Raw genomic sequence first — 26071 nt, forward strand, 5'->3', positions numbered from 1 at the left:
ACTTTCAAAACTGTATAATATGGATCTTCTTAGACCTGAGCCCTGGAAACAGTGAAGTGGCCATGACATAGCTCTGGCCATGACTATGAGCCTGCAATCAACTGCTGAGTAATTTGCTGGCCCGATGGCCATGTCGGGCCAGAAGATGGACTCCTTGAATGACATCCAGAGTATATCACACATAAGTTAAGCAATAAAGTCTAGCAAAGTATCTGCAGTTATATAGTTATACAGTCAGATGCTAAGTATTGTCTGTCTACATAGGATACAGAGCTCAGGCAGAGCCCCAGTCATTCCTGGCCTCCAGATGTCTGAGGAGATGGGGCGTACAAATATCATCAGTAGCAAATTCAGGATACTTCTTTCATTCGTCAGTGCTAACTGTACATGCCAGGTGGGACTTCTCTACATATTCTAAAAGAAAGATATATTATGATACATAATGAAGCAAGCACTTTTGTAAGGTAGCTGATATTCTATATGTAAGTTGCGATATAAGAGCTTGAACAGAGTCTCATTACTGTGATTCCAGCCTTATAGGAGCAGAGTAGAAGGATGAGGATCTAGGACAGCCAGAGGGAAAAATAATCATGAGACTTCCTGAAAAAAAAACACTAAAAAAAGGCTGGGGGCATTGTTTTTTTAATTTAATTTAATTTATTTATTTTTATTGTGAAAATACCATACAATTACACGGGCAAGATAATGAGTACATTGCTTATCAAGCATTGTTGCCTCCTCCTTTGTTTCCCTTTTCCATCCCTTCCCATCACCCCTCTCCCCCCGCACCCCGGCCCGACAAAGTTATAAAGTTCGTTTTTCGACATAACGTCTTGTACATCTCATTGTTGCAATGGGTCCACCTGTATCCCTATTTAAGCTATTTGTTTTTTCCCTTCCCCTCCACAAATTATACCAACATCAAATACAGTGAAAGCAGGGGTTATACTGTGAGGGAGGGACATACAAAGCCACAAAGAAGTCATCTTATAAGTATGTTAGAAACAATTGCTTGAAAACAAAAACATTTGAATACTTACCTTGGGGTTCATTTCACCTAACATCAACTTATCTGACCTTTTCTGCTTGTCTCAGATATATACTAGTTATTGCAAATAAGGGAAACCATGGGATTTATGTTTCTTTGGGCTTGGCTTACTTCACTTAATATAATTTTTTCCAAGTCTTTCAGAAGGGAACCTTACTGCATTGTTGGTGTGAGTGTAAACTTGTTCAACCACTTTGGAAAGTAATATGGAGGTTCCTCAAAAGACTCCACATAGAGTTCCCCTATGACCCAGCAATCCCACTTTTGGGCATTTACCCAAATGTTCACAAACAAGACCACACTAAAGCTACCAGCACGACTGTGTTTATTGCAGCATTATTTACCATAGCTAAGATATGGAACCAACCCAGATGCCCCTCAAGAAAATGTGGTATATATACACAATGGAATTCTATGCTTCCATCAGAAACAATCAATATTGCTCCATTGTTAGGAAATGTTAAGACTTGAAAATGGAAAGACTTGAGGGCATTGTTTAAGTTGTAGAGTGTCTCCTTCTTGAGAGTGAGGCCTGGAGTTCTACCCAAAGTACTGCCTGCCTGTCTATCTATCTATCTATCTATCTATCTATCTATCTATCTATCTATCTATCTATCTATCTATCTATCTATCTATCTATCTATCTATCTATCTATCTATCCTCTATCTTCAATCTATCTTCTATCAAACTGTGTGTCTATTTGTCTATCTATCAAACTGTAAGATAAGATCAGGATGCTTTGAAAAGTTATAAGGATGGTCAATGGTGATGGATTAACAATATTGTGACTGTGCTTAGTGACAGGAGTTTTATACTTTAAAACTGTCAAAATGGGGCTGAGCACTGGTAGCTCACACTGATAATCCTAGATAATCTGGAGGCTGAGAGCTGAAATTGAAGTTTGCAGACAGACAAATCTAAAAGAATATCATCTTCAATTTACCAGCAAAAAGCTAGAAATGGAGCTTAGCTCATAGGGAGAGTGTTAGCTGTGAGAAAAAAAAAACACATTAAAAAGCTAACAGTTTGAAGCCTGGTATAGGCATTAAGTCAAACCAACAAACAACATGGTCAAAATGGTAAATTTCATAATTGTACATTTTATCCCCTTTAAAGAAAAGATGACGCGGAGCTGGGAAGGTGGCTCAGTGGTAGAGCACTTGCCTTGCATGCCTGAAGCCCTGGGTTCGATTCCTCAGCACCACATAAGCAAAAAGAGAAAAGCCGGAAGTGGCGCTGTGGCTCAAGGGGTAGAGTGCTAGCCTTGAGCTGAAGAGCTGAGGGACAGCACCCAGGCCCAGAGTTCAGGCCCCATGACTGGACCCCAAAAAAAAAAAAAAAAAGAAAAGAAAAGATGATGACTTAATAAAAATATTTAAAACAAAAGACAAGGTGGGCTGGGGTATAGCCCAGCGGAAGGGTGCCTGCCCAGCGCACGCAAGGCCCTGGGTTCGGTCCTCAGCCCTGGAAAAAAAAAAGAATATTACAAAAGACAAGGTGAAATATCTTCATATTCTAGTTGCAGAAAAATAATTTTATATTCTTTGATTTTACAAGTGAGGACACATAGGGAATAAGTAGTTCCTGTACTGTTTTTTTCCTACCATTTAAATATCAAAACAAATGTGAAATGAACTACCCATAAATCTCAAATGTGATATCTTCTTCCAGTAAGCATTAGCAATAGGACAGGTGAGTAGGACTGTAGCAAGAAGAAGAGATTAGGAATAGAATAACTTGACATTGAAATTTAGACCATTTACCAACTAGGTACGGATATTTGTTCCTTCTTTTCTATCTCTAGATTTCAATTTTTGTTTTATCTGTAAATGGTGATAATGGTAATGGAAAGTGCTTAGCAGAGTGACTAAGCTTCAAATAATGATAACAATTACTTCAGTAAAGCCGTTCCTTCTGAGAGGAGGTTGTCAGTTATCTTGCAGGTCACGGTGATTATGAACATTAGGCATGTTTGAACTGCATTTGCGTTATTAACTTTGTAAAGCTTTTATATGGCCCATCTTACTTCTTGCTAGAATTGCTTTATTCATAAGACTTAGTTGCATGTAAGAGATGAGGAGAGGAGCTTTTTAAAGAATAAATGTTTCAGCAGAGGAGAATTCCAGTGGTGTAACTCATCTGAAGAACTAATGTACAGTTTTACAAAGTAAATACCATGAATGAAGTGGAATGAAGTTAAGAAGAGGGGAGTAGACAAATGGAGAGAGGAAGGGTAGGTGAATATAATCATAATGGAAATGGAACTAAGCAACTTGAGGAAATGGTTGGGACTGAGAGACATAGGAGAGAATGATAAAAGAGGTAATATTGATCAAGATGCATTATACTTACAAATTGACATGCTGAATTTAAACCTCTTTCTATAAGCACTTAAAGATAATTTAAAAAAAACACGATATGTACACATAAGCATGTCCCATGATAAAGGATTGTTCACTCATAGCTCATCAGTGTCAGAGAAATTGAAGGTGTTTTTCCAAGAGGCTTGACAGAGAAACTTGGCAGAGGAAAATATAGTTGATGTCCTCTGTTATCTCAGAACTCACTGGGTTCTTTCTCTTCTAGACCTTTGCTGGAAACATGAATGCTGACAGTGTGGTGCACCATAAGCTACTTCATTCTGTGAGAGCCCGCTTTATCCGCTTTGTGCCCTTGGAGTGGAATCCCAGTGGGAAGATTGGCATGAGGGTGGAGGTCTATGGATGCTCCTACAGTAAGTACCTACTTTTACTCAGGTGCAACACCACCGTGTGTGATACTCCCCACACATCACCAGTTTTTCTTCTTTTATATTGAGAATGAAAATGAGGACATCACAGAGTTCTTTCCAGGCTTGACAGAACTTATAGATACTTATTCAAAAATGACCACTTTCTACCAAGAAATAGAAAAGGCAAGCCTTCTATTTGAGCTGAATGAACTTAGAAGCTATCATCTTATGAAGGTTCAAAGAAGAGAGCTCTTTGAGTTTCAGCCACCATTTGTCATTTGCAATCAAAGAAATAGGCAAGCTCAGTTTTTTTTCGCACAGAATGGAGATTTCCCTGAGGAAGAAGCAACTCCACCCTGGATAGCAGCTTTAGCTTCCATCACTGATTCTAATCTGTTCTTCCTAGTAGTCCACCTGTGCGGTTCACACTTGTTTTAACAGCTCCAGAATTGCATAACCATTTCCTTGCAATGAATGTTCTACTCATATATGCACAAAACACTGTTCCATTATGTAAATGCAGAATGCTGTGCACAAATTATTTCAGTCAAGATGTACCAGGGACCTTCACATAGCCAACTACCTGTCATGATAATTGGTTCACATAACTATTTTGCTTTATCTTTGCCAAAACAGTCCATCTTTCTCACATATGTTATTTACTAACTCTGTCCTTTCTCAGACCTTAGTTACAGGACCTCTGGTATTTTCTGGCTTCCTGAATTGGCGATATTCCCTAAATTTACATATCACGTACTGGCGTATCAACCTCTACCTGTGTATCTCCCAGCCTGACCTCTAGAAAAATTGTCTACTTAATATCTTCACTCAAAAATATAATATCTCAAATTTAATATAGAAAAATTAGATATATCAATTAATTATAGCCTAAGATCTGTCTCAAAGTCAATTATCCCCTGTCTGTGTGAGTGTAGTCCTAGTAGAGCCATGTTACTGCCCACCTCTAGCCACAGCACATATTTACAGTATATCTTCCTCTTCATTTCTCCAAAGTATATTCTGAATCCAAGCACTTCTTTCACTTTGTGAGGCAAAGCCTCTGTCCATGCTCAACTATAATACCCCAGTAGCTCCTACTTGGAGTTTCTTCTCTTATTACTCAGTGTCTCAAGTTCATGCTGCACTCATCCAACAAAGTGACCTCTACAAAGACCCATCACACCATCACCTGCTTGATTCATTCAAAACTCAAACTTCTAAAGGAAATATTCCCATGGAAGTTTCCTTGCCTATTTATTCAACTTCTTTTTGCTCCTTGCTAGCTATTTTGGCCATTTTCTTGTCTTTAAAACATGCCACAACTTTACTACCTCAGGATCTTGGCATTGTCTGTTCCCAAGGCACTGAAGAGTCTTTCTTAGACTAATATTGTCAACTCCTGTCAAGATGATTGTCAAGGGGCTGGGAAGTTGGCTCAGTGGTAGAATGCTTGCCTTGCATACATGAGGCCTTGGGTTCCATTCCTCAGCACCACATAAGCAAAAAGAAAAAAAGCCACAATGAGAAGTATGTTGAAAATGAACTTTACAACTTTGGTGGTGGGGCCCCGGGGGCAGGGAGGCTTGGGTGGGGAGGTGGGGGGAGGATGGGAAGGGATGGGAAGGGGAAACCAAGGAGGAGGCTATAATGCTTGATAAGAAATGTAATCATTATCTTGCCCATGTAATTGTAACCCCTCTGTTCAGTATTTTCACAATAAAAAATAAATAAAAATTAAAAAGAAAAAAAGCCAGAAGTGGCGCTGTGGCTCAAGTGGTAGAGCGCTAGCCTTGAGCTGAAGAGCTGAGGGACAGTGCCCAGGCCCAGAGTTCAGGCCCCACAACCGGACTCCCTCCACCCCCCCCCAAAAAAAGATGATTGTTAATTATAATGTCACCTTTTCAAAGTAGTCCTGACTTACCCTTTAATGTCAATAGCCCTACGTCCTATACTTCTATTATCACCCTATAGTCATATGGTATGAGTTTATTTATTTAATAGTACCTACCACAAATCACAATCTGAATTGTTTGTTTTTATTTAATCATTTGTTCCATGGATTCCCAAGTAATGTAAGCCAAGTAATATGAGATAACGCACCTTATCTCTTAAGTGCAGCTCCTCAATATAGATTTTTAAATGCTGAATGGATATTTTATCCCAGCCTCCTAGTCTCAGCCTAGACAGCCAGGTTCTTATGCAATTATTTGTTGTTAAATTGTGGTGACTTAGGGGGGGCGGTTGTTGTGGTTCATTTCCTGAGACTTGAACTCAGGGCTCAAGTGCTGTCCCTCACTTTTTGTGTTTAAGGCCAGTGCTCTAACGCTTGAGCCACAGCTCTACTTCTGACTTTTTTGGTAGTTAATTGGAGATAAGAGTCTCTCAGACATTCCTGTCCAGGCTGGTTTCAAACATGATCCTCAGATATCTCAGCCTCTGGATAGCTAGAATTATAGGCATGAGCTGCTGACACCTGGCTGTTAATATTTCTTTTTATATAGTTACTTCCAGTTCATAAATCTTTTCTACAAACTTCTGTTTGTTTTTTAAAATATTTTTTATTGTAAAGACACTGTACAGAGGAGGTGCAGTTACATGAGTAAGGTAATGAGTACATTTCCTATAGAGCATTGTTACCCTCTTCTTTGTTTTCCCCTAACACCCCTACCCTCCAAACTTCCTCAACTCCTCCGTCCCCCTGAAGTTGTAAAGTTCATTTTCAACATACTGTCTTGTACATTTCATTGTTACAATAGGTCAACCTGTATCCTTATTTCAGGATTTTGATCTTTTCCTTCCATCCCCAAATTAGAAAAATATATATACAAGATGCAAGGCACTGGAATCAAATACAGTGAAAACAGGGATTATACCATGGGGGAAGAAAATACAAAAGAAACAAAAAATCACATAGTACATTATAAGTACATTATAAACAACAGCAAGAAAGATAAAACCTCTTGTGTCCCTATCTTGGGGTTCATTTGGCTTAGCATCATCTTATATGATCCTATGTACATAGCTTTAGATCTTTTCTGTGGATGGTTAAAATTCAGTAAGATCAGAGTTTTATAATTTCTTAAGGTACAAGTCTTCATCAATTTGGAAAAATCATCATATCCATTCATTCACTCATTTATTCACTCAGGTAGAGACATTTATTTGGCACTTAATATATCAAGTCTCTTGTAAGGCACTGGGTATTTAAACAAAAGCAAGACCTTTTGCTGGACTTTTACAATCCTGCATTTGTACTTCAAAGCATTTTTCATGGTTGAATGTCATCTGTTAATTGTGTGATTGCCTTTCTGATGTTTGCCTCCCCTGCCTTGTCTCTAAGCTTCACAGGGGCCATAACTGTGTCTGCCAGGTATCCCTAGCTGAGCATGGTGAGAAGACAAGATATATGTAATATGTACTTGTTAAATAGTTGAAACTGCTGAGTCAATAATGGGGTAGCAAAGATTTAATAAATCCATGCAATAAGGGATGGTAGGTACCTGATAGAATGTGTAATACAGGGGAAAGAAGCAAAGGGAGAAAGCTATTGTCCTGATACTAGAACAAATCAGATGGCATTATTCCCACTAGCTCACCCTCATAATTTGAAGTCACTTTCTTGCATGAAGGAAGCCATGGAAGCAGGAGAGTTAGCACATAGGGAAAAAGGAGGACAAATGCATGATTGCATTATGTATATCCACAAGAAGTGGCAAGGAGAAAGCATCAGATGGAGATACTTGCCTTGCTCTTGTGTCTGTGTCTGCATTCAGCAGCTTACAACAGTATTGCCTAGCCTGAACGAGGAAAGTCACTGACAGCAGGAGGAAGCTCTCACTCAAATCTAGTCAGTCTTGGACTTCAGTTCTCTCTTAATAAATCTTCTATCTGAGTTTGGAAAGCATTTCCTTGTGGAAGAAGACCAAGTTGACTGAAAATTTATGAGTTTTACGGTCTTTTAGTTATTGGCCACAGTAAAATCTAGATGGAGCCTTGCAATATATATTGTTGTAGTTTATTTTGTTTCATGGTCTTTCCTTTTCATTCTCTAAACCTGGCTTTAAAATCCCCTTTCTTTTGATTTCTTTTGCAAGCCTCAGTCACTGGACCATAGCCTTCATGTCTCCATCCTCCAGCTATGGTTGTCTTTTTCTTTCCTCACCTTGACCTCAGTAACATGCTCTGATAGTGTCTCTGCTTTTAAACCTTTCTGAAAAGAGCACACATGTCTTATCCATTCAAGAACCCTGGAAAGGGGCTGGGAAGGTGGCTCAGTGGTAGAGCGCTTGCCTTGCAAGCCTGAGGCCCTGGGTTCGATTCCTCAGCACCATATAAGCAAAAAGAAAAAAGCCAGAAGTGGTGCTGTGGCTCAAGTGGTAGAGCGCTAGCCTTGAGCTGAAGAGCTGAGGGACAGCGCCCAGGCCCAGAGTTCAGGCCCCACAACCGGACCCAAAAAAAAAAAAAAAAAAAAAGAACCCTGGAAAGCTTTTAGAAAAGACTATGCTTCTCAATCATGTTTGTATTACCACCCCTAAGTCTTCCAACTCTACCTTCCACACTGTGCTCATGAAGATCAGTGCTTTCCAAGTGTAAGTTATCTCTTATTCCACATTATCATATATGCTATTGCATTTTCCAGAAATATTGTTCCATTTATGTATCAGGAGGATTCCCCATTGCCACTTACCACCCAGCTCAAAATCACCTACATTTAAAATAAGTGTCTGACTCCTGAGTCTTTTTATAGACCACCATCCATAGGGTAGGCTTCAATCATAGGTCTCATCTAGGAATATAAGCAATACCTGGTACTTCTCACCTTCTGCACCTGCCTGATTTCTCTTAGACTGACACCTGTATCTACTATTTTCATTGACAAGGGGATCTCAGCTTCCTGCCACTTCCAAATCCTCGTCCTAAATACAACAGCGGAATAGTAAAGCATCTTTCACGGCATTCAGTGATGATTAAAGAAATTGAGATTTGAGTTCAAATCCCATTACTGGCACAAAAAAAGTAAAACATGAAATTTTTGTATCAAAAATAATTTAAAAATAGACATGTATATCATGTGGTAGAGTGCCAGTCTTGAGTGAAATAGCCAAGGTAAAACATATGGCTGTGAGTTCAAGCCCCAGGACTGGCACAATGAATGATTAAAACCAAAGTTCTTTGCTCAACTACTTAAAGATAATTTTTAAAATTCTCATAACAACATTAAACAATTGTACAAAAACCAACAACAAAAAACTTAACATCCTTATAAATAACTTCTTCTGAACAAATTATGACTCTTTCTTTGGCTAATTCATATTGGCTATCAGACATCATCCATGTGTAGATATCTGCTAGCCAAGCTTAAAACATGATTTTCTTTTTATCATGAAACAAAAACCTTCCTTCATTATGGTTTTCCCCTTGTTAAACTTATTTATCTTTGGTCAAACATGTTCATGTAAATAAAGGACATGCTTCCTTCAAAATGTTGAGTTAAAATGAGGAAGTTGTAAACTTCAAGTACAGGTATTAATGTAGAACTGAAGAAACTAATGCATATGTACAAGAGAATTAAAGAGGGGAACCAGCTAGAGCTGTCATTAATGGAGACACACACACACACACACACACACACACACACACACACACACACACACAGAAACACGGAGATGCCCTCTGCCCCCTCTTCTCTCCTCTCCTCTCCAATCCCCCCCCCCCCCGCCCTGCCCAATCCCCTGCCCCGGTCAGGCACCAGAAATGAGATCCCTCCCCTTCGCCTATTGCTTCCTCAACACTTGCTGGAGAAGAAAACTAGTAGTTCTTTAAGGACAGTTTTTCCTCCATTGAATTAGCCAGTCATCAGAAAAGCTGTCATCGTCATCATGACCAACATTTCTGAAGCATCTCTTCATTTTGTTATGAGGTATGCCACCAGAAAGTACCACATGGACCTAGAGTACAGCCACTAGAAAGTCTTTATTAATCCATCTGTGGCTACACTGGGGGCAACAGGTCCTAAATTGCAGTGCTGAGCCATTTCTCAGGGCTCCTTTTATGTAGAAAATTCACATTCTTTTTGCTCAGGGATGGAAAATCCCTAACAGTTCTTTCCTGAAGGTGCAAGCCAAGCAAGCTAAACAATGCTTTTAGCAAACATGATTCATTTCTATGAACCATTTCTAGGGTACCATGAGCATATTTTTTCTTGTAAGTGCCAAGTCTCAAGGAACTGGCCCCATGGGCAGAGGTGCAGTTCTATCTTCACGATGGAGTCACATTTGTCAGGTACTTACAACTAGGGTGCCTTATTACAACTTATAGGTATAATATTCTGTTATCCACACCCTACACCTCTTGGAAACTGTTTAAAGCAGGGATACTATTATTGCTGTCATTATGCATGTGCTGGTTCAGGGGCTTGAACTCAGAACCTCAAGCTCTTGCATGAGGCTTTTTATGCTCAACTTGGATGTTAAATCATTTCAGCCATTCCTCCATTTCTCTGAATTGTCTTTTTCTTTTTTTATTGTGAAAATACTGTACAGAGGTGTTACAATTACATGGGCAAGATAATGAGTGCATTTCTTATCAAACATTCTTGCTTCCTCCTTTGTTTCCCTTTACCACCCTTTCCCATCTTCCTCCCCTCACCCCCCCACAACCTGCGCCAAAGTTGAAAAGTTCATTTTCGACATAACATCTTGTACATCTCATTGTTGCAATGGGTCCACCTGTATCCCTATTTAAACAATTTGTTTTTTCCCTTCCCCTCCACAAATTACCAACATCAAATACAGTGAAAACAAGGGTTATACTGTGGGGGAGGGACATACAAAGCAAGAAAGAAATACCTTATAAATATGTTAGACACAATAGCAAGAAAGAAAAATCATTTGAGTCCCTAACTTGAGGTTCATTTCACTTAACATCAACTTATCTGACCATTTCTGCTTGTCTCAGACATATACTAGTAATTGCAAATAAGGGAAACCATGGGACCTATGTTTCTTGGAGCCTGGCTTACTTCACTTAATATAATTTTTTCCAAGACTTTCCATTCCCTAACAAATAGGGCAATGCCATTCTTTCTGATGGAGGCATAGAATTCCATTGTGTATATATACCACATTTTCTTGATCCATTCATCAGGATTAAATGAATTAGAATCCAAGAAAAACCATAGAAAGAATCAACAAAATAAAGAGTTGTTTTTTTGAAAAAATTGACAGACCCTTGGCAAATCTTACCAGAAAAAGAAGAGAGCACACCCAAATAAATAAACTCAGAGATGAGAATGGAAACATCACCACAGAAACAACCAAGATCCAGAACATTATAAGGGAATACTTCTCAACTCTTTATGCTAAATTTTCTTTAGAAAGAAAATTTCTAAAGACAAAGTGACTGTTTGTAAAGTTAAGTGACTTGCACACTAGGCAAAATAAGTTATCTGAGTCCTAAAGGTCTATACTTAATTGGTGGTAGTGGCTTGTTCAGTCATCCTAGCTACTCAGGAAACTTGATATCTAAGGATTGTGGTTGGTTGCTAGTCTGGGTGACAAAGTTTATAAGACTCTTTTCCCCAATTAACCACTAAAATCTGGAAGTAGATCTGGGTTCAACTGGTAGAGCACTTGCCTTCAGCACAAAAGTTCAGGGAAAGTGCCCGGGTCCCGATTTAAAGCGTCAGGAATGAGAATAAAATAAAATAAAATAAAATAAAATAAAATAAAATAAAATAAAATAAAATAAACAACAATAAAAACTTAAGAGACAGTGCCTAGGCCCTGAATTCAATCCTAGTATAGATGCATGTACACACACACACACACACACACACACACACACACACACACACACACACACACACACACACGTGCATAAAATGCATACTTATTTGTCTGGTTGATATCTCAGTAGGATTATGTCCCAAATAACTACAATTTATTATATCATTGTCAAAATCCACCTGCAATCAAGGGCAATACAATGATGGGAGACCATCAGGAGAATTTAGGTTTTGAGGGATCAGGAGACCAGAATTGATTCCTGCTCTCAGATCTGAGGACCCCATTAATGATGGGTTTTATTGAGGTTATTCCAGGGGGAGAAGACTGAAGGTACGTACAAAGCAGGGTTATAACATTAGCCATAGTTTGCATACAAGGGATAATTGACTTTCTTAGGAAGACTGGGGAAAGCAATGAACATTCCAACATGAAGACACACTCTTCATCTTAAACACACTTGGGGCAGCCATGTAAGCCTCTGTATTGCCTAGACTTCTCCATCTTTTCAGGGCCCCAGCTCTCAGTGTTCTGGGAGCTATACTGAGAAATTGGAATGCCAATCTCTCAGCACCTCTAGAACTCACAGCTTCAGTTTGGCACAGGGCTCGTCACACATCCTCACAAATCTTTGATCGACTTCCATATTCAACATCTCAGGGAAGACCACTACATACATACACTGAAGTAAGACTCATTCTTGCAACCACCCTTCTTTCTTTCTTCCCACAGCAAATCTGTCAGCAAGTCCTGTCACTATTATTCCTCAAATCATTGCAAATTTATGCATGGCTTTTCATCTCTCAGAACCCAGCCCAAAGTGGTTACATCTTCCGCTACATGGATTTAAACTCTGCAATTCCCTTTTCCCTCAACCCTTCTTTCAGTCCATTGTCACTGCTGTAGTGAGCAAGATCATCATAAAATGCAGAGTTGAGCTCTTGCCCATGGAAAACCTTTCAATAATTTTTGACTACACCTTGAAAAAGCCTATGCATGCAACATAGACCCTCTTAGGTGACTATTTCTCTGCCTTGCCCTTAGCAATGCTATCTATCCATACTAGTTCCCATTGGCCATCTGTGTGATCAAGCACATAAAGTGCTCCTTCCCTCTCAAGCCCTCTTACAGAACTCCATAACTCTAGAAATAGATCCTTCATTCTGTGGCTTCATTAGTTTTGTATTGTTTTTCCTTAGGTGGGTGGGGTATTGTAGTTTGAACTCAGGACCTTGTGCTTGCTAGGGCTGCCTTCTACACTTGAGCTACTCCCTCAATGATTTCTTTTTGCTTTAGTTTAATTTTAGTATCCCCTTCATTTTACCAAGAGCAGATCTCAGATCAGCATTTTGCCTCAATACCTAATCTGCCTTGACTTTCATGTTAATTATTCAGAGTGGTGTCATTCACTTTCCAATTTACCTAAGGTAAGTCTCGATTTTTAAACATTTTTCTGCCTTGAAATCATATTCATGTTTCCACAGACTTGACCACCACATACACATAGATGACCTTTCTACATTTGCCTACCTACCACATACCTACTTATGAACAAATCATCCACCTTCTACATATCATAAATAGCATTACCATTACATCTACCAGGTTATAAACTTCATTGTACTAAAGACCAATACCTACTTAGATACCCGGAATTCTGGAGTGAGTAGGGCCCATTTTGGTCAATGGTAGAGGGAAGAATATCTCCAATGTCAGACAACCTCTGAGGCAGGATGAACTGAGTGTTGTACCAGTACTGTTCCCAGGCTCTCTGCTATGACCTACACAATCAAGAGCTGACATCTGAAAATATTTAGTTACATCACATGAAAATTTCTTTCTAGAGAAGACAAAACATTATATTCAATCATCTGATACATAGATTAATTTTTGATCCACAAATTCACAACTAGCAACCTATAATATAGAGACACAACTCATAAGTTTTAGGGGAAAATTTCACTTATCACCCAGCCTAAGGACTCCTATAACTCCTCTATACCTCACCTGAATTTTCAAACTGAACTCTGCATAAGAATCACAAAGGAGGAGGCTACAATGCTTGATAAGAAATGTACTCATTATCTTGCCCATGTAATTGCAACCCCTCTGTACAGTGTTTTAATAAAAAAAAAAAGAATCACCTGTGGATAAAATTTCAAACTATCTACTCTGCAATCCCACTAAATCACAATATCTAGGTAACTTCACCCACCCACCATAGCTCTTGTTTCTAAATAGTTCAGATGAGAAGAAAGAATTTAAATTTCACTCTTTGCTTTTTGTAACTGTTACGGTGTCTTTTTATTCTGTACTGTCATTTTCATGCCAGTAATTGTAAATCATAAGGATCTTCAATGAAATATGAGAACTTTTAAAGGCTGCTTAGAGTAATGTTAAACACATCAACTCTGGACTCAAGCCACTAGAGATGGCAAGCTGTCTTTACCCCCAACCAGGTGTGTAATCTTTTTTTTTTTCACACATCTCTCCTAACCCATCCCTCCAGGTGTGTAATCTTGAGCAATCTTGCATTCTCTATAATAAAGGAGGTGATAATAGTGCTAGCTTTATGCCTGAAATTTCTTGAAATAGTGTTTGGCATAAAGAAGCACTCTAAATTGTTGCTTCATTCAATATTTATGCTACATTTTTTTGCATTCCCCCTTATTTTTATTTTTTAAACCACATCTCTTCCATATATCCAAGGAAGGAGGAGAAATGAGGTTTTATTTTTGGTTGTTTTGTTTATTTGGTTGCTCATGGGGCTTGAATTCTGGGACTGGACACTTTCCTTCAGCTCTTGAGCTCAAGGCTAGCACTCTACCACTTGAGCCACACACAGCCCTACTTCCGGCTTTCTCTGTTTATGTGCACTGAGGGCACACAAACCCAGGGCACACAAACCCAGGGCCTCATGCATGAGAAGCAAGCACTCTACCACTGAGCCAACTTCCCAGTCCCAGTTTTTTGCTTTTTTGGTTGGTTGTAGAGCTTGAACTCAGGGCCAAGGTGCTGTTCCTGAGCTCTTTGCCCAAGACTAGCATTCTACTATTCTGAGCCACAGTGAAACTTTCAGTTTTCTGGTGGTTAATTGGAGATAACACTCTCACAGGGACTTTTCAGCCTAAGCTAGCTTCAAACTGTCACCCTCTGATATCAGCTTCTGAGTAGCTAGGATTACAGGAATGAACCAATGGCACCTGGCTTAGGAAATGTATCTAATTTTTAATTTCATTTCATTGTAAAGGTGATATACAGAGGGGTTATAATTACATATGTAATTATAGGGGTTATATTACATATGTAATTAATGAGTACATTTAAAAAATTTTATTAAGATGCTGCACAGAGCAGTTACAGTTACATGAGTAAGGCAATGAGTACATTACTTGTCGATCACTGTTACCCCTTCCTTTCCTTGTTGTCTGACTATCCCTTCCTCCCCCTCCTCCCCCTCTTCTCCCCTCATCCCCAACCCCCCAAACCCCACCCCTGTTGCCCCAAGTTGTAAAGTTCTTTCTGTGGGTATCCTTGTTGCAATGGGTAATCCTGTGTCCTTGTTTCAGAGCTTTGTTATTCCCTTTCTCCTCCCCAGATTAGACATATGTATATACAAGATGCAGGGTATCAAATTGAGTACAGTGACAACAGGGGATATGCCATAGGGGAAAGAACATACAAAGGAAACAACAACAACAAGAAAACATAAAAATCACATGGTACATTTAAAACAATAACAATAAAGATACCACTCCATTTGTTAGGAAATGGAAACACTTGGAAAAAATTATATTAAGTGAAGTTAACCTAGTTCCAAAGAAATTCAGGTCCCATGGTTTCCCTTATTTGCAATAATTAGTCTACATATAGGATAATCTTATCAGATGAGCTGGAAAGCTCAAAATTATGAACAAATGACTATATAAGATGATAAGGCCCTTGTCTGCTGTATAGCTAGTGAAGATCTCCCAATCTGTGGCTTTCTATAGATCTTGCTAGCTATGTCCTTTGCCATGCAGAAGCTCTGGTGTTTAATGCAATCCCATTTATAAAGTCTTCCTTTGATTTGTTGTGTTTCTAATCTTTATCTAGGAAGTTTCAACCTGTGCCAAGGAGCCCTATTACTTCCTGTAATATTTTCAGGGTATCTGTTCTTTCTTTAAGATCTTTGATCCATTTCGAGTTGATTCTGGTGATATATGAGCAGCTAACTTCAGTTTTTTGTTTTTGTTTTTGTTTTTTACATTTTTTATATATATTTTATTTTATTTGTGAACATACTGTACAGAGGGGTTACAATTACATGGGCAGGATAATGCGTACATTTCTTACCAAGCATTGCAGCCTCCTCCTTTTGTTTACCCTTCACGTCCCTTCCCAGCCTCCCCCCTCCCCCCCAATCTCAATCCTTCTCCTTCCCCCCCATTCCCCCCACCCCCCACCCCCGCACCGACGTTGTAAAGCTCATTTTGGACATGACAACTCGTACTTCTCATTGTTGCAACAGGTCCACCTGTATCGTTAAACAACTGGTTTTTCCCCATCTCCTCCTCAAGTTATACTGAAAAAGTTTTCTTTTTTTTTTTTTTTGTCAGTCGTGGGGCCTGAACTCTGGGCCTGGGCGCTGTCCCTCAGCTCTTCAGCTCAAGGCGAGCACTCTACCACTTGAGCTACAGCGCCACTTCCTGTTTTTTACATTTTTATAGCCAGTTCTGCTAACATCATTTGTTGAAGAGGCTTTCTTCTCTCTGATAATTTTGGCTCCCTTATTAAAGGTTAGATGGCCATAGGTCTGTAGTATCCTGTCTGGTCTTCAATTCTATTTCACTGGTTGTCAGGCTGGTTCATGTGCCAGTACAAAGCTGTTTTTATAATAGATTTTGACATTTGGTATTGATATTCCTCCAGCACTGCTTTACCTGGTAAGAATTGTTTTTGCTATTTGTGTTCTTCTTTTAGTCCATATGAATTTTTAGATTGTTTCTTCTATTTTATTGAAGCATGTTGTGATATTGATGGCTATTGCATTGAATTTGTGAATACCTTTGGAAAGAATTGCCATTTTTGTGATGTTACTCTTTTCAATCAAGGAGCATGGGAGGTTTATCCACTTAGGAAGAGTTTTTTTTTTTTTAACAAACTAAACATTGAAGGGTTTTGACACCATCAATCCATCCAAATAGTTTAGGCTACATTTAGTTTTCTTGGTGGATTCTATTAAAATTTCTTTATATATGGGAAGATTTTTTTTAAATTATCAATTCTAAACACAAAGTTGCAATGCCTATCTGCCTGCCTATCTGCCTCTGATCATATAAAATAATATTTATTGAAATGAATCCAGGACATGGAAAGGAATATAAGTAATTCTAATCAATCAATATAATGTCAGACTTTCTGGTCTCATTAAGACTTACAGCCATCACTTTGTAACTCAAGTTACCTCCCTTCTACATTAAACTTTGCATCTATTTGGTTAATCACTTCCAAGTGGTATCACCCAGAATTCATTACTTTCAGACTTCAGGTTATAGTCTCCTACTCCAAATGACTTCTCTTGTCATCTCTTCATCAACTGCCCTCTTTTGTTGTTGTTCTAATCTCCTGGGGGCATGTGTCATATATGTAGAGGCTGCCAAATTGTAAATTTCAGCTGTGTTGTGCTGAGATTTGTGTGGTGCTGAGGAGAAGGTCAGATGGTTCTTTTATAACTCTGCCTAGCACTTACAAGTATGGACAGACAGAATGGCAGCAGCCAAGAGAGGATTGGGTCTCTGAACCTACTTTAAAAATTCTCATACTTAGCTGGGAGCCAGTAGCTTATGGCTGAATCCTAACTACTCAGGAGGCTGAGATCTGAGAATTGAGGTTTGAAGCCAGCCTGGGCAGAAAAGTCCTGGTGACTCTCTTTATCTCCAACTAACCATTACTAGAAAGCTAGACAATTCACTGTGGCTCAAAGTGGTAGCATGCTAGCCTTGAGCAAAACAGCTCAGCGAAAGCACATAGGCCTGTAGTTCAAGCCCAAGACTGGCAAAAAAGAAAAAAAAAAGAAAAAGAAATCCTGGCACTTTAGAGTTAGGAAATCCTTCAAGAACCATTCATTGTAATTATAATTCTTTCACTCTGGAGATGAGAAAAGCCCAGAAATGTCCTCAAACTAGGTCAATGATGGAATATGCCTCTTTTCTCACTCTTAGTTCCTGCAGAAATGATTCAGTCTTTTCTATAAAGATATAAATGTATCTATTTGACTGTAGACATAATAAAAACAGGATGCTTTTGTATTTCAAATCAATGACTTCCTTGTGATGTTTCTGAATCACTGAAGATCTGAAAGTTCCTACAAGCACAAATATGCATGATTCAGTAGTCCCTCTCTGCTAGCTTTGGGAATACCAAAATAAATAAGACAAACTCTGCTTTTTAGGAATGACCGGATTTTCAGAAGCCATGAGAAGGAGGCAAATGCATGCTTGGAAATACGGAAGTTGAGGGAATTAAGTTTTTGGTAGGTAAAGCTGGTAAAGAGAAGGAAAATTACAACTACCTGTTGTTCCTGATTAGTTAATGCTCTGTTACCCTGTGTGTGATTTAATCTAAATGTTAGATCAAATCCTTTAGGCGCAGGGAGCTTCCATACAAATGTCAAGGCCTTGTTTCTGACCATTTGTTTTACCTTTTCTCCCTGGTAAGTGATCACTATAGTGATTTATGTAACAGCACTAGCTGTAACACTATATTCCTTTAGATTGCTCTCATCTCCACTCATACACAGAGTGCCTCATATAACCAAATAGGAAACCTCATCAATTTTTTTGTACAAACACATACCAAGTAGTATCAATGAAAAACTATCTTCTTTAATTCTGACAGTATGATTTATATAACTATCACTGAAAAAAAATCACCATTCCTATAGTAGCTGCATGTTGTGTTTGAAGGTCATTGAAGATGGAATGATTATGTTATACTGTTTCACGAAGGTTGACTCCTCACTAACAACCTTTGCCTTGGTTGTTCCTATCCTTCTGATAACCAGGATGTAATAGTTGTGAAGTACTGTTCTAGAATGAAAACGTTTGATAACTTGCCTTACTTTCATTCATTGATCATTTCCTTCTCACTTGCTGTCTACTGCATCTTTCATGTAGGATGGCCATATGTCTTACAGATTGCTCAGTGATGTCCTATTCCACGTTTCTTGGCCCCACTTAGTTATTTATATCCCCTGTTTCACTCCCACAGGGTTTTGTCTGCCTAATAAGTTATAGGAAGCATAGCCATATTTCCTGTTATTGCATTCTGCTCTGCAAAGCAACTGAGTCATGTAGGCATTGCCATGTTTGAGTCTCTGGATAAAATGGCCTGTGTCTTTATCATCTTTGTTTCTGAGAGCACAAGGGTCAAAATGAACATCAAATACTCCCAATACCTGTCAATGACTTAGATGTTAATTTATTAAAGGATATCTATTTATGAATGTTTTCTAAAATTAATGTATTCTTTTCTGTGTAACCTTTGTAGCTTGTGAATAGTAAAATGGCACTACAAACATTAAGTGTGCCCACAGATATTAATGCAGTAACATAATCAAAACCCTAGATGTTGGAAGAATAAAATTTGACTCTCAGAGCTAAAAGACATGTCTGGTAATTCACTTATGTTTTTGTTTGTTTGTTTGTTTTTTTATTTGTCGGTAGTGGGCCTGAACTCTGGGCCTGGGCGCTGTCCCTCAGTGATTCAGCTCAAGGCTAGCACTCTACCACTTGAGTCACAGCGCCACTTCCGGCTTTGTTCTACTTATGTGGTGCTGAGGAATCCGACCCAGGCCTCATGTATGCTAGGCAAGCGCTCTACCACTGAGCCACCTTCCCAGCCCTGATTTTTCATTTTTGTACTTTGTTTTTATGATGTCTTGAGACCCATTCTGTCTTAGATCTGCCCATCAGACATAAAAATGCCAGAGATTTTGTGGGAAGACCTGAACTTAGAATTTGTCACAGTTCACATTAGAAACTTACACCAGGGTGATGGTTCATCTGATTTCATTTGAGTTTCTGATAAGACCTGGGAACTTGGGGAATTCACACAAATTTGAGCTGGCCATAGACACTTTGGTGTTTTGCAGATTGCTAGTCAAAGCCCTTGCGTCTTCCTGCTGTCTGAATAATAATCATTCTGCTTTTTTGTTGTTGTTGCTGTTGGTCACGGGGCTTGAACTCTGGGCCTGGGCGCTGTCCCTGTACTCTTCAGCTCAAAGCTAGCGCTCTACCACTTGAGCTACAGCACCACTTCCAGTTTTCTGGTGATTTATTGGAGATAAGAGTTTCACAGACTTTCGTGCCCGGGCTGGCTTTGAAGCTCAATCCTCAGATCTCAGCCTCCTGAGTAACTAGGATTACAGGCATGAGACACCGGCGCCCGGCTAATCATTCTTTTCTTATAGAACATATCTTGAAAAAAAGTTTGCAAATGTAATTGTAAATTGGATCTTGATTACTGTGAGCAAGGGAAGAGTACTTGATTAATGTGAGCAAGGGAGGGGTACTAATTGTCTCTGGATAGATGCTGATTGTCTCCTTTCCAAATGGATTTTTGACTGCATGGCTGTAAAATCCTACACTCTTTTTCAGGCCCACAGAGGAGCCTCATTCAGCTCACTTGGGGATTTCAGCTTGGAATCTTTTATTCAGTAGAGTCCTTTTTTAGCTGGCTTGTTGACAAGTTACCACCATCCATCAAAAATGTCAGAATCTGCCTTCAGAACTCCATCTTTCTCAGAAAACAAGCCATGACAGCTGGGTCAGCAATTATGGACCCAATAGGAAATCATCAAGCACTGGCATTTCTCAGCTCCTTGGGGAGAAGGGGTAACATGTGCCAGATTTATCCTCACATGAAAGAAGAGGATGCTGAGCTGAAGAACCTGCCCTATTGGGGGACTCTTGAGTCTGTGATTGGCCGGCCAATCCTTCATATTCTAAAGAAATCTGCCAATGTATCATCATTGTAACAAACCACAAATTGAATTGAATTGAGTTTGCAATAATGAGATCCTAAAAATCAATTTTGAGACAGTGGAAGAGGTTATCTACTCTAGGAAGTAAATAGCTAACAGCTGTGTTCTGGGTCGCTGGCAATGTGGATAGAATAATGAACTCTGAAAACCCTGAGGAGTTGTCATCAGGTCTTAAAAAATACACATGACCCACATTAGGATTTGGCTACCTTGGTAATAGATAATGAAATTTGGATCATACCACTGAGGAAGGTAGGATGGGTATTCAGAACTAAAACATGAGCTGACTGTACAAGGAATCGGGATACCTTTCTAAAAAAATCAAATACAGTAAAAAATGAAGATTCTAAAAAAAATCAAAACAGACACTGCAATTTTACAACTCTTGAATGCACTAAGCACTACATATTTACTGCAAGACTACATTGCAACTGTGCAATTTCATGTTGAATTGGAACTTCTGTCAGAAGACCCTGACTCTCTTTCTAATATGGGAACCATAGCTTCCCATAGACTCTGGAATACTAGTCTTTTTTGGGGGGTGGAGGGAGGGTTTCCAGTCGTGTGGCCTGAATTCTGGGCCTGGGCGCTGTCCCTCAGCTCTTCAGCTCAAGGCTAACGCTCTACCGCTTGAGCCACAGCACCACTTCTGGCTTTTTCCTTTTTGCTTATGTGGTGCTGAGGAATGGAACCAGGGACTCAAGCATGCAAGGCAAGCGCTCTACCACTGAGCCACTTTCCCATCCCCAGGAATACTAGTCTTTAGCATAGAGCAACTTTGACCTCCACTGAATCAGGATCATCCAGGGGGCTCCTTAGTACACAGATTGCAGGTTCATGCACCTGACTTTCTGTGTGCACGGTCTGATGAAGTCCTAGATCCTTTACTTCTGACAGCTTCCTTACTTAGGTCAACATTGTTGGTCAGGGAGTTGTTACTAGAGCCACTGCTGTAACCAGACTTCTTCCTGACATACCCAGGATCTGACCAGGTCCCTTCTCCTCTCCTTGCTTTGAACATGTGGCTTCTCACTACTAGCAGCAATCTTTCCCCTCTTCCCACCTACCTGCCTCTGCTCATCACTAAAGACTCAGAAGAAGTACTACCTCACTGGGGACACCTGGAGACCTCTTCTGGACCACCTGATCCCACAGTGGTCATCTCTGTGAAAGTTATCCCTGTCCCCCATCTATACTATGCATATGAAGTGTTGAAGGGGTCAACAAACACCTAAATCAAGAATGTGTGAGTGAAGTAAGACCACAATACCCAACTAAATTGGAGAGTTGAACTCAGTGGACCTGGTAGTGCTGACAGGGCATCACAAGTGCATCCACAGAACAGTCCCATACAATTGTGTGGTTTATTCAGGTCTCCCAGAAAGAGCCACTGCTCTGAACTAGTTGTTGTGTATGAACAGAAGCAAATATAAAAGAGTAGAGACCCAGGGAAATGTATCTCTTAATGTTCCCTTTTCCTGATTTTGACATCCCTTTCCTTATACACACACACACACACACACACACACACACACACACACACACACACACACACACACACACACACACACAGATACACAGACCTTGAAATGCAAGCTTTGTACACAATTCAGAATATCTTTATGTTGCCTGCAATCCTTAAGACAATCTTCCATTCTTTCATGAGGAAAATTGTGGTTTCAGTGTCAAGCAGCTCATTAGCTTGTGGATACCTCTGAGCAAGTTACAGGGTCTTTCTGAGGCGTGGCTTTCCCCTTCTTCAAAGGAGAAAAATCTTGACTGCTCAGAACCTTAAATGAAGTAAATGCAGTAATATGTGCTAATTAGTGTCTTTAACCCCTAGAAAAAGTTTATTTAATCCAAGGGATGGAATCTCTATACACATTTTAGAGGAGCTATCAGAAACAATATGGAAAATACATTATTTCTCTTTGTTATTTTCTCTGTGGTATATGCACTACATTCTGAAATGATTATATACTTCTCCATAGGCCATTAAGACCTCGTTTTTACTGCTGGTAGACCTTCTAACACCATTTCTCTTTAATTTTGGTGTTGCTGGAATTCTGAACTCAGGATGCTTTGTTTTTGAGGCAATCTTTCTATCACTTGGCCATGTCAACAGCACACTTTGTTTCCATTGTTTATAACTTTCCCCCACTCTGGACAGGAGCTTGATCCCCTATTTATGCTTCCATTGTAGGTAGGCATGATGTGCCCAGATATTTTTTGATCAATAGAAATAAGATCTGAAGGGCTGGGAAGATAGCTCAGTGGTAGAACATTTGCCTTCCATGCATGAGGCCCTGGCTTTGATTCCTCAGCACCACATAAGCAAAAAGAAAAAAGCCGGAAGTGGCACTGTGGTTCAAGTGGTAGAGTGCTAGCCTTGAGCTGAAGAGCTGAGGGACAGCACCCAGGCCCAGAGTACAGGCTCCATGACCGGACTCCCCCCGCTCAAAAAAAAAAAAAAAAAAGAAAGAAGATCTGAAACTTTTTGCTTGCACCAATCTCAAACATGACTCTCCCAGTCTCAGCCTGCTGAATAATTTGGTAAGAGTCTTAACACCCAGATCCAAAACACTTTCTTTTCCTTTCTCTTTTTGTGTTTTAAAAAAGAACCAATCAAGATAAGATAAGTAAAGCTTGTGATGTTCATAAGATATTTGTCTAAAAATTATAGACCAAATCAGATGATCAGGATACAGGGGCTACAATTGTATAATTTGGAAAAATAAGAATATGTTGTTAACATAAGATATGGGTTTTTATAATTAGAATGTTTCCATCTTAAAAAATTATTTTATCAATGTGAAACTGGGAATGCTAAATATTTTTTCAGGCTTCTGGAGGAGTTATTAAGTATTTACTTGGGGAAATATTTAATCCTTCTTAAAACTTCTCTTTAACTTTTGTTTCTCCATCTGTGAAATGACTGATATTTTCATGTGTGACTTAATTAATATTGAAAATGTCCAGGGTTTTTGGCTGGGCTCTCTTGCATATATAAATAATTTCTCAGTAAGTTCATAGAGCAAGCTTCTGCTCTCCAGCCTGGCTAAGTTGTGCTCACTGAAAGGCATGTCTCTTTGCTGTACATCATGAGCTTATATGAGCAATGCTACAACTCCCATATCTCAAGTGACTGAGCAAGGCTTGTGGAATGACATAACCCTCTGAACGTGGGTGAGAAGCCAGCATCCACAGATGGGCCAACAACTTGAAAGACAGAAGTTAGGTCGGGTCTGCTGTTACAGGCCCTTCAGTGCTTCATAGGTGTTGAGCATTTTTATAACCTGAGTCCAGTGCTGAGATCTAAATAAAGGCAGCAATGTCTATCAATCTTTTGCCCTCATGAAATACACTGTCATGCTAGAGATCTAGACAAACAAGGAACACAAGGAGATCATTCTAATGGAATGCTATGAAGGGGATGGCTGTATACTTTGAAGGAAAGTAGAGGGAGACCTCTAGGAGAAAAGGCAAGGAATCTGACTGAAAAGCTGAGCACCAGGGTATTGCAGACAGAAGGGTGATGTTTGGGAAAGAGCTCTACACACTCAGAGCTAGAGTCTGGTAAAGTCACACGGGGTAGTTTTGAATGTGGACTCTGCCACTTACTAATTACATACATCATCTCTTTGTGAATGATTTTTATCACATGCAAAATAGAAATAATATCTTCTTCAAATGGTAGTTGGTATGATTAAACAAGACTACATACTCAAAGAACAAAGAATGAAAGAGTTCATGGTGTGGATTTAATCCACATTATTCTTTAAAAAATTTCTTATTGTCAAAGTTATATACAGAGAGGTTACAGTTAAGTAAGCAAATAAGTACATTTCTGGTCAAAATTGTTACCACTTCCTTTATTTTTGTTCTACTTTCCCTCCTTCCCACCCTCACCCTCACAAGTTGTACAGATCATTCCCAACATATTGTCTTGTATATATCACTCTTGCATTGGTCCCCCTTGACCTTTATCTCCCATTCTGTTGTTCCCCTTCCCTTCCCTATCAAATAAATGTATATACAATACCAGAGCACCAAAATCAGGGGATATATTATAACTGGAAGAACATATAAAAGCAACAAAATACATAGTATATTAAAAACAACAACAACAAAGAAAAACCTCTTGTGCCCATCATCTTATATGGTCGTATGTACATAGCTATTGAGATATTCTGCTCATCTGCTAAGATTATCCTAGACATATACTAATTATTGCAAATAAGATAAACTATGGGACGTGCATTTCTGTGGGTCTGGCTTACTTCACTTAATATGATTTTTTCCAAGTCTTTCCATTTCCTTTCAAATGGGGCAGTATCATTCTTTCTTATGGAAGCATAGAATTTATATATATATATATATATATATATATATATATGTATATATGTATACACACACACATATATATATATATATATATCCTACATTTTCTTGATCCATAAATCTACTGTGGGGCATCTGGATTGGTTCCATATCTTAGTTATGGCAAATAATCCTGCAATAAGCATAGTTGTGCTGGTAGCTTTAGTATGGTCTTGTTTGGGATCATTTGGGTAAATGCCCAAAAGTGGGATTGCTGGGTCATAGGGGAGCTCTATGTGGAGTCTTTTGAGGAACCTCCATACTGCTTTCCAAAGTGGTTGAACAAGTTTACACTCCCACCAAACAGTGCAGTAAGGTTCCCTTCTGTCCATACCCCCTCCACCATCTATTGTTATTAGATTTCTTGATTATAGCCATTCTAAATGGGGAGAGGTGGAATCTCAATGTTGTTTTATTTGCATTTCTTTTATGGCTAGAGAGGTTGAGCATTTTTTCATGTGTCTATTGGCCATCCTTCTTTCCTCTTCAGAGAAGTCTCTCTTTAAGTCTTTAGCCCACTTATTTATTGCTTCTTTGAGGATTTGTTGCTGGGGATTAAATTTTTTGAATTCTAGGTATATTTGAGATATGAAACCTTTGCCTGTTGTATGACTAGTGAAGATCTTCTCTGAATCCATGGGCTTTCTATTGACCTTGCTAGCTATGTCCGTTGACATGCAGTAGCTCTGCAGTTTAATGAAATCCCATTTGTCCAACCTTTCTATCCACATTGTTCTTAACACACACACTCACACACACACACACACACACACACACACACACCACACACACACACACACACACACACAGCACACAGTATCATCAATGCCATGCCAGGTGTGGATTAGAAATAGTATCGAGGATGAGATAGGAAAGATAAGTCAAGCCAAATCTTACTGATTTTTGAATACTAAATTAAGTTCTGAATTAAAAAGTAGTTCACTGAATGGCTTTCATAGAGATGTGGCATAGGAAACCTTGTCAGGTGGTTGTGGCAGTAGCTGAATGTAAGAGAAAAGTTGTGGGTTCTTTCAAGTATTTGACAAGGGTAATGAGAGTTTGAAAGATGCTGCTTGCTATCACATAAAAACTACTGGACTCT

The 26071-nt window shown here is 39.2% G+C and overlaps 1 protein-coding gene across 1 annotated transcript in view; it reads left to right on the forward strand.

The window, feature by feature from the left end:
- The window catches only part of Cntnap5 (contactin associated protein family member 5), a 948142-nt gene that overhangs the window by 421183 nt on the left and 500888 nt on the right, over nucleotides 1-26071 (forward strand). The window contains exon 4 of the mRNA XM_069989436.1: nucleotides 3636-3783. Coding sequence (XP_069845537.1) covers nucleotides 3636-3783 — 148 coding nt within the window. The remainder of the gene's footprint in view (nucleotides 1-3635; nucleotides 3784-26071) is intronic.

This window comes from Dipodomys merriami, unplaced genomic scaffold (assembly GCF_024711535.1).
Source record: "Dipodomys merriami isolate MVZ:Mamm:240054 unplaced genomic scaffold, mDipMer1.0.p SCAF_38, whole genome shotgun sequence".
Classification (NCBI taxonomy): Eukaryota; Metazoa; Chordata; class Mammalia; order Rodentia; family Heteromyidae; genus Dipodomys; species Dipodomys merriami.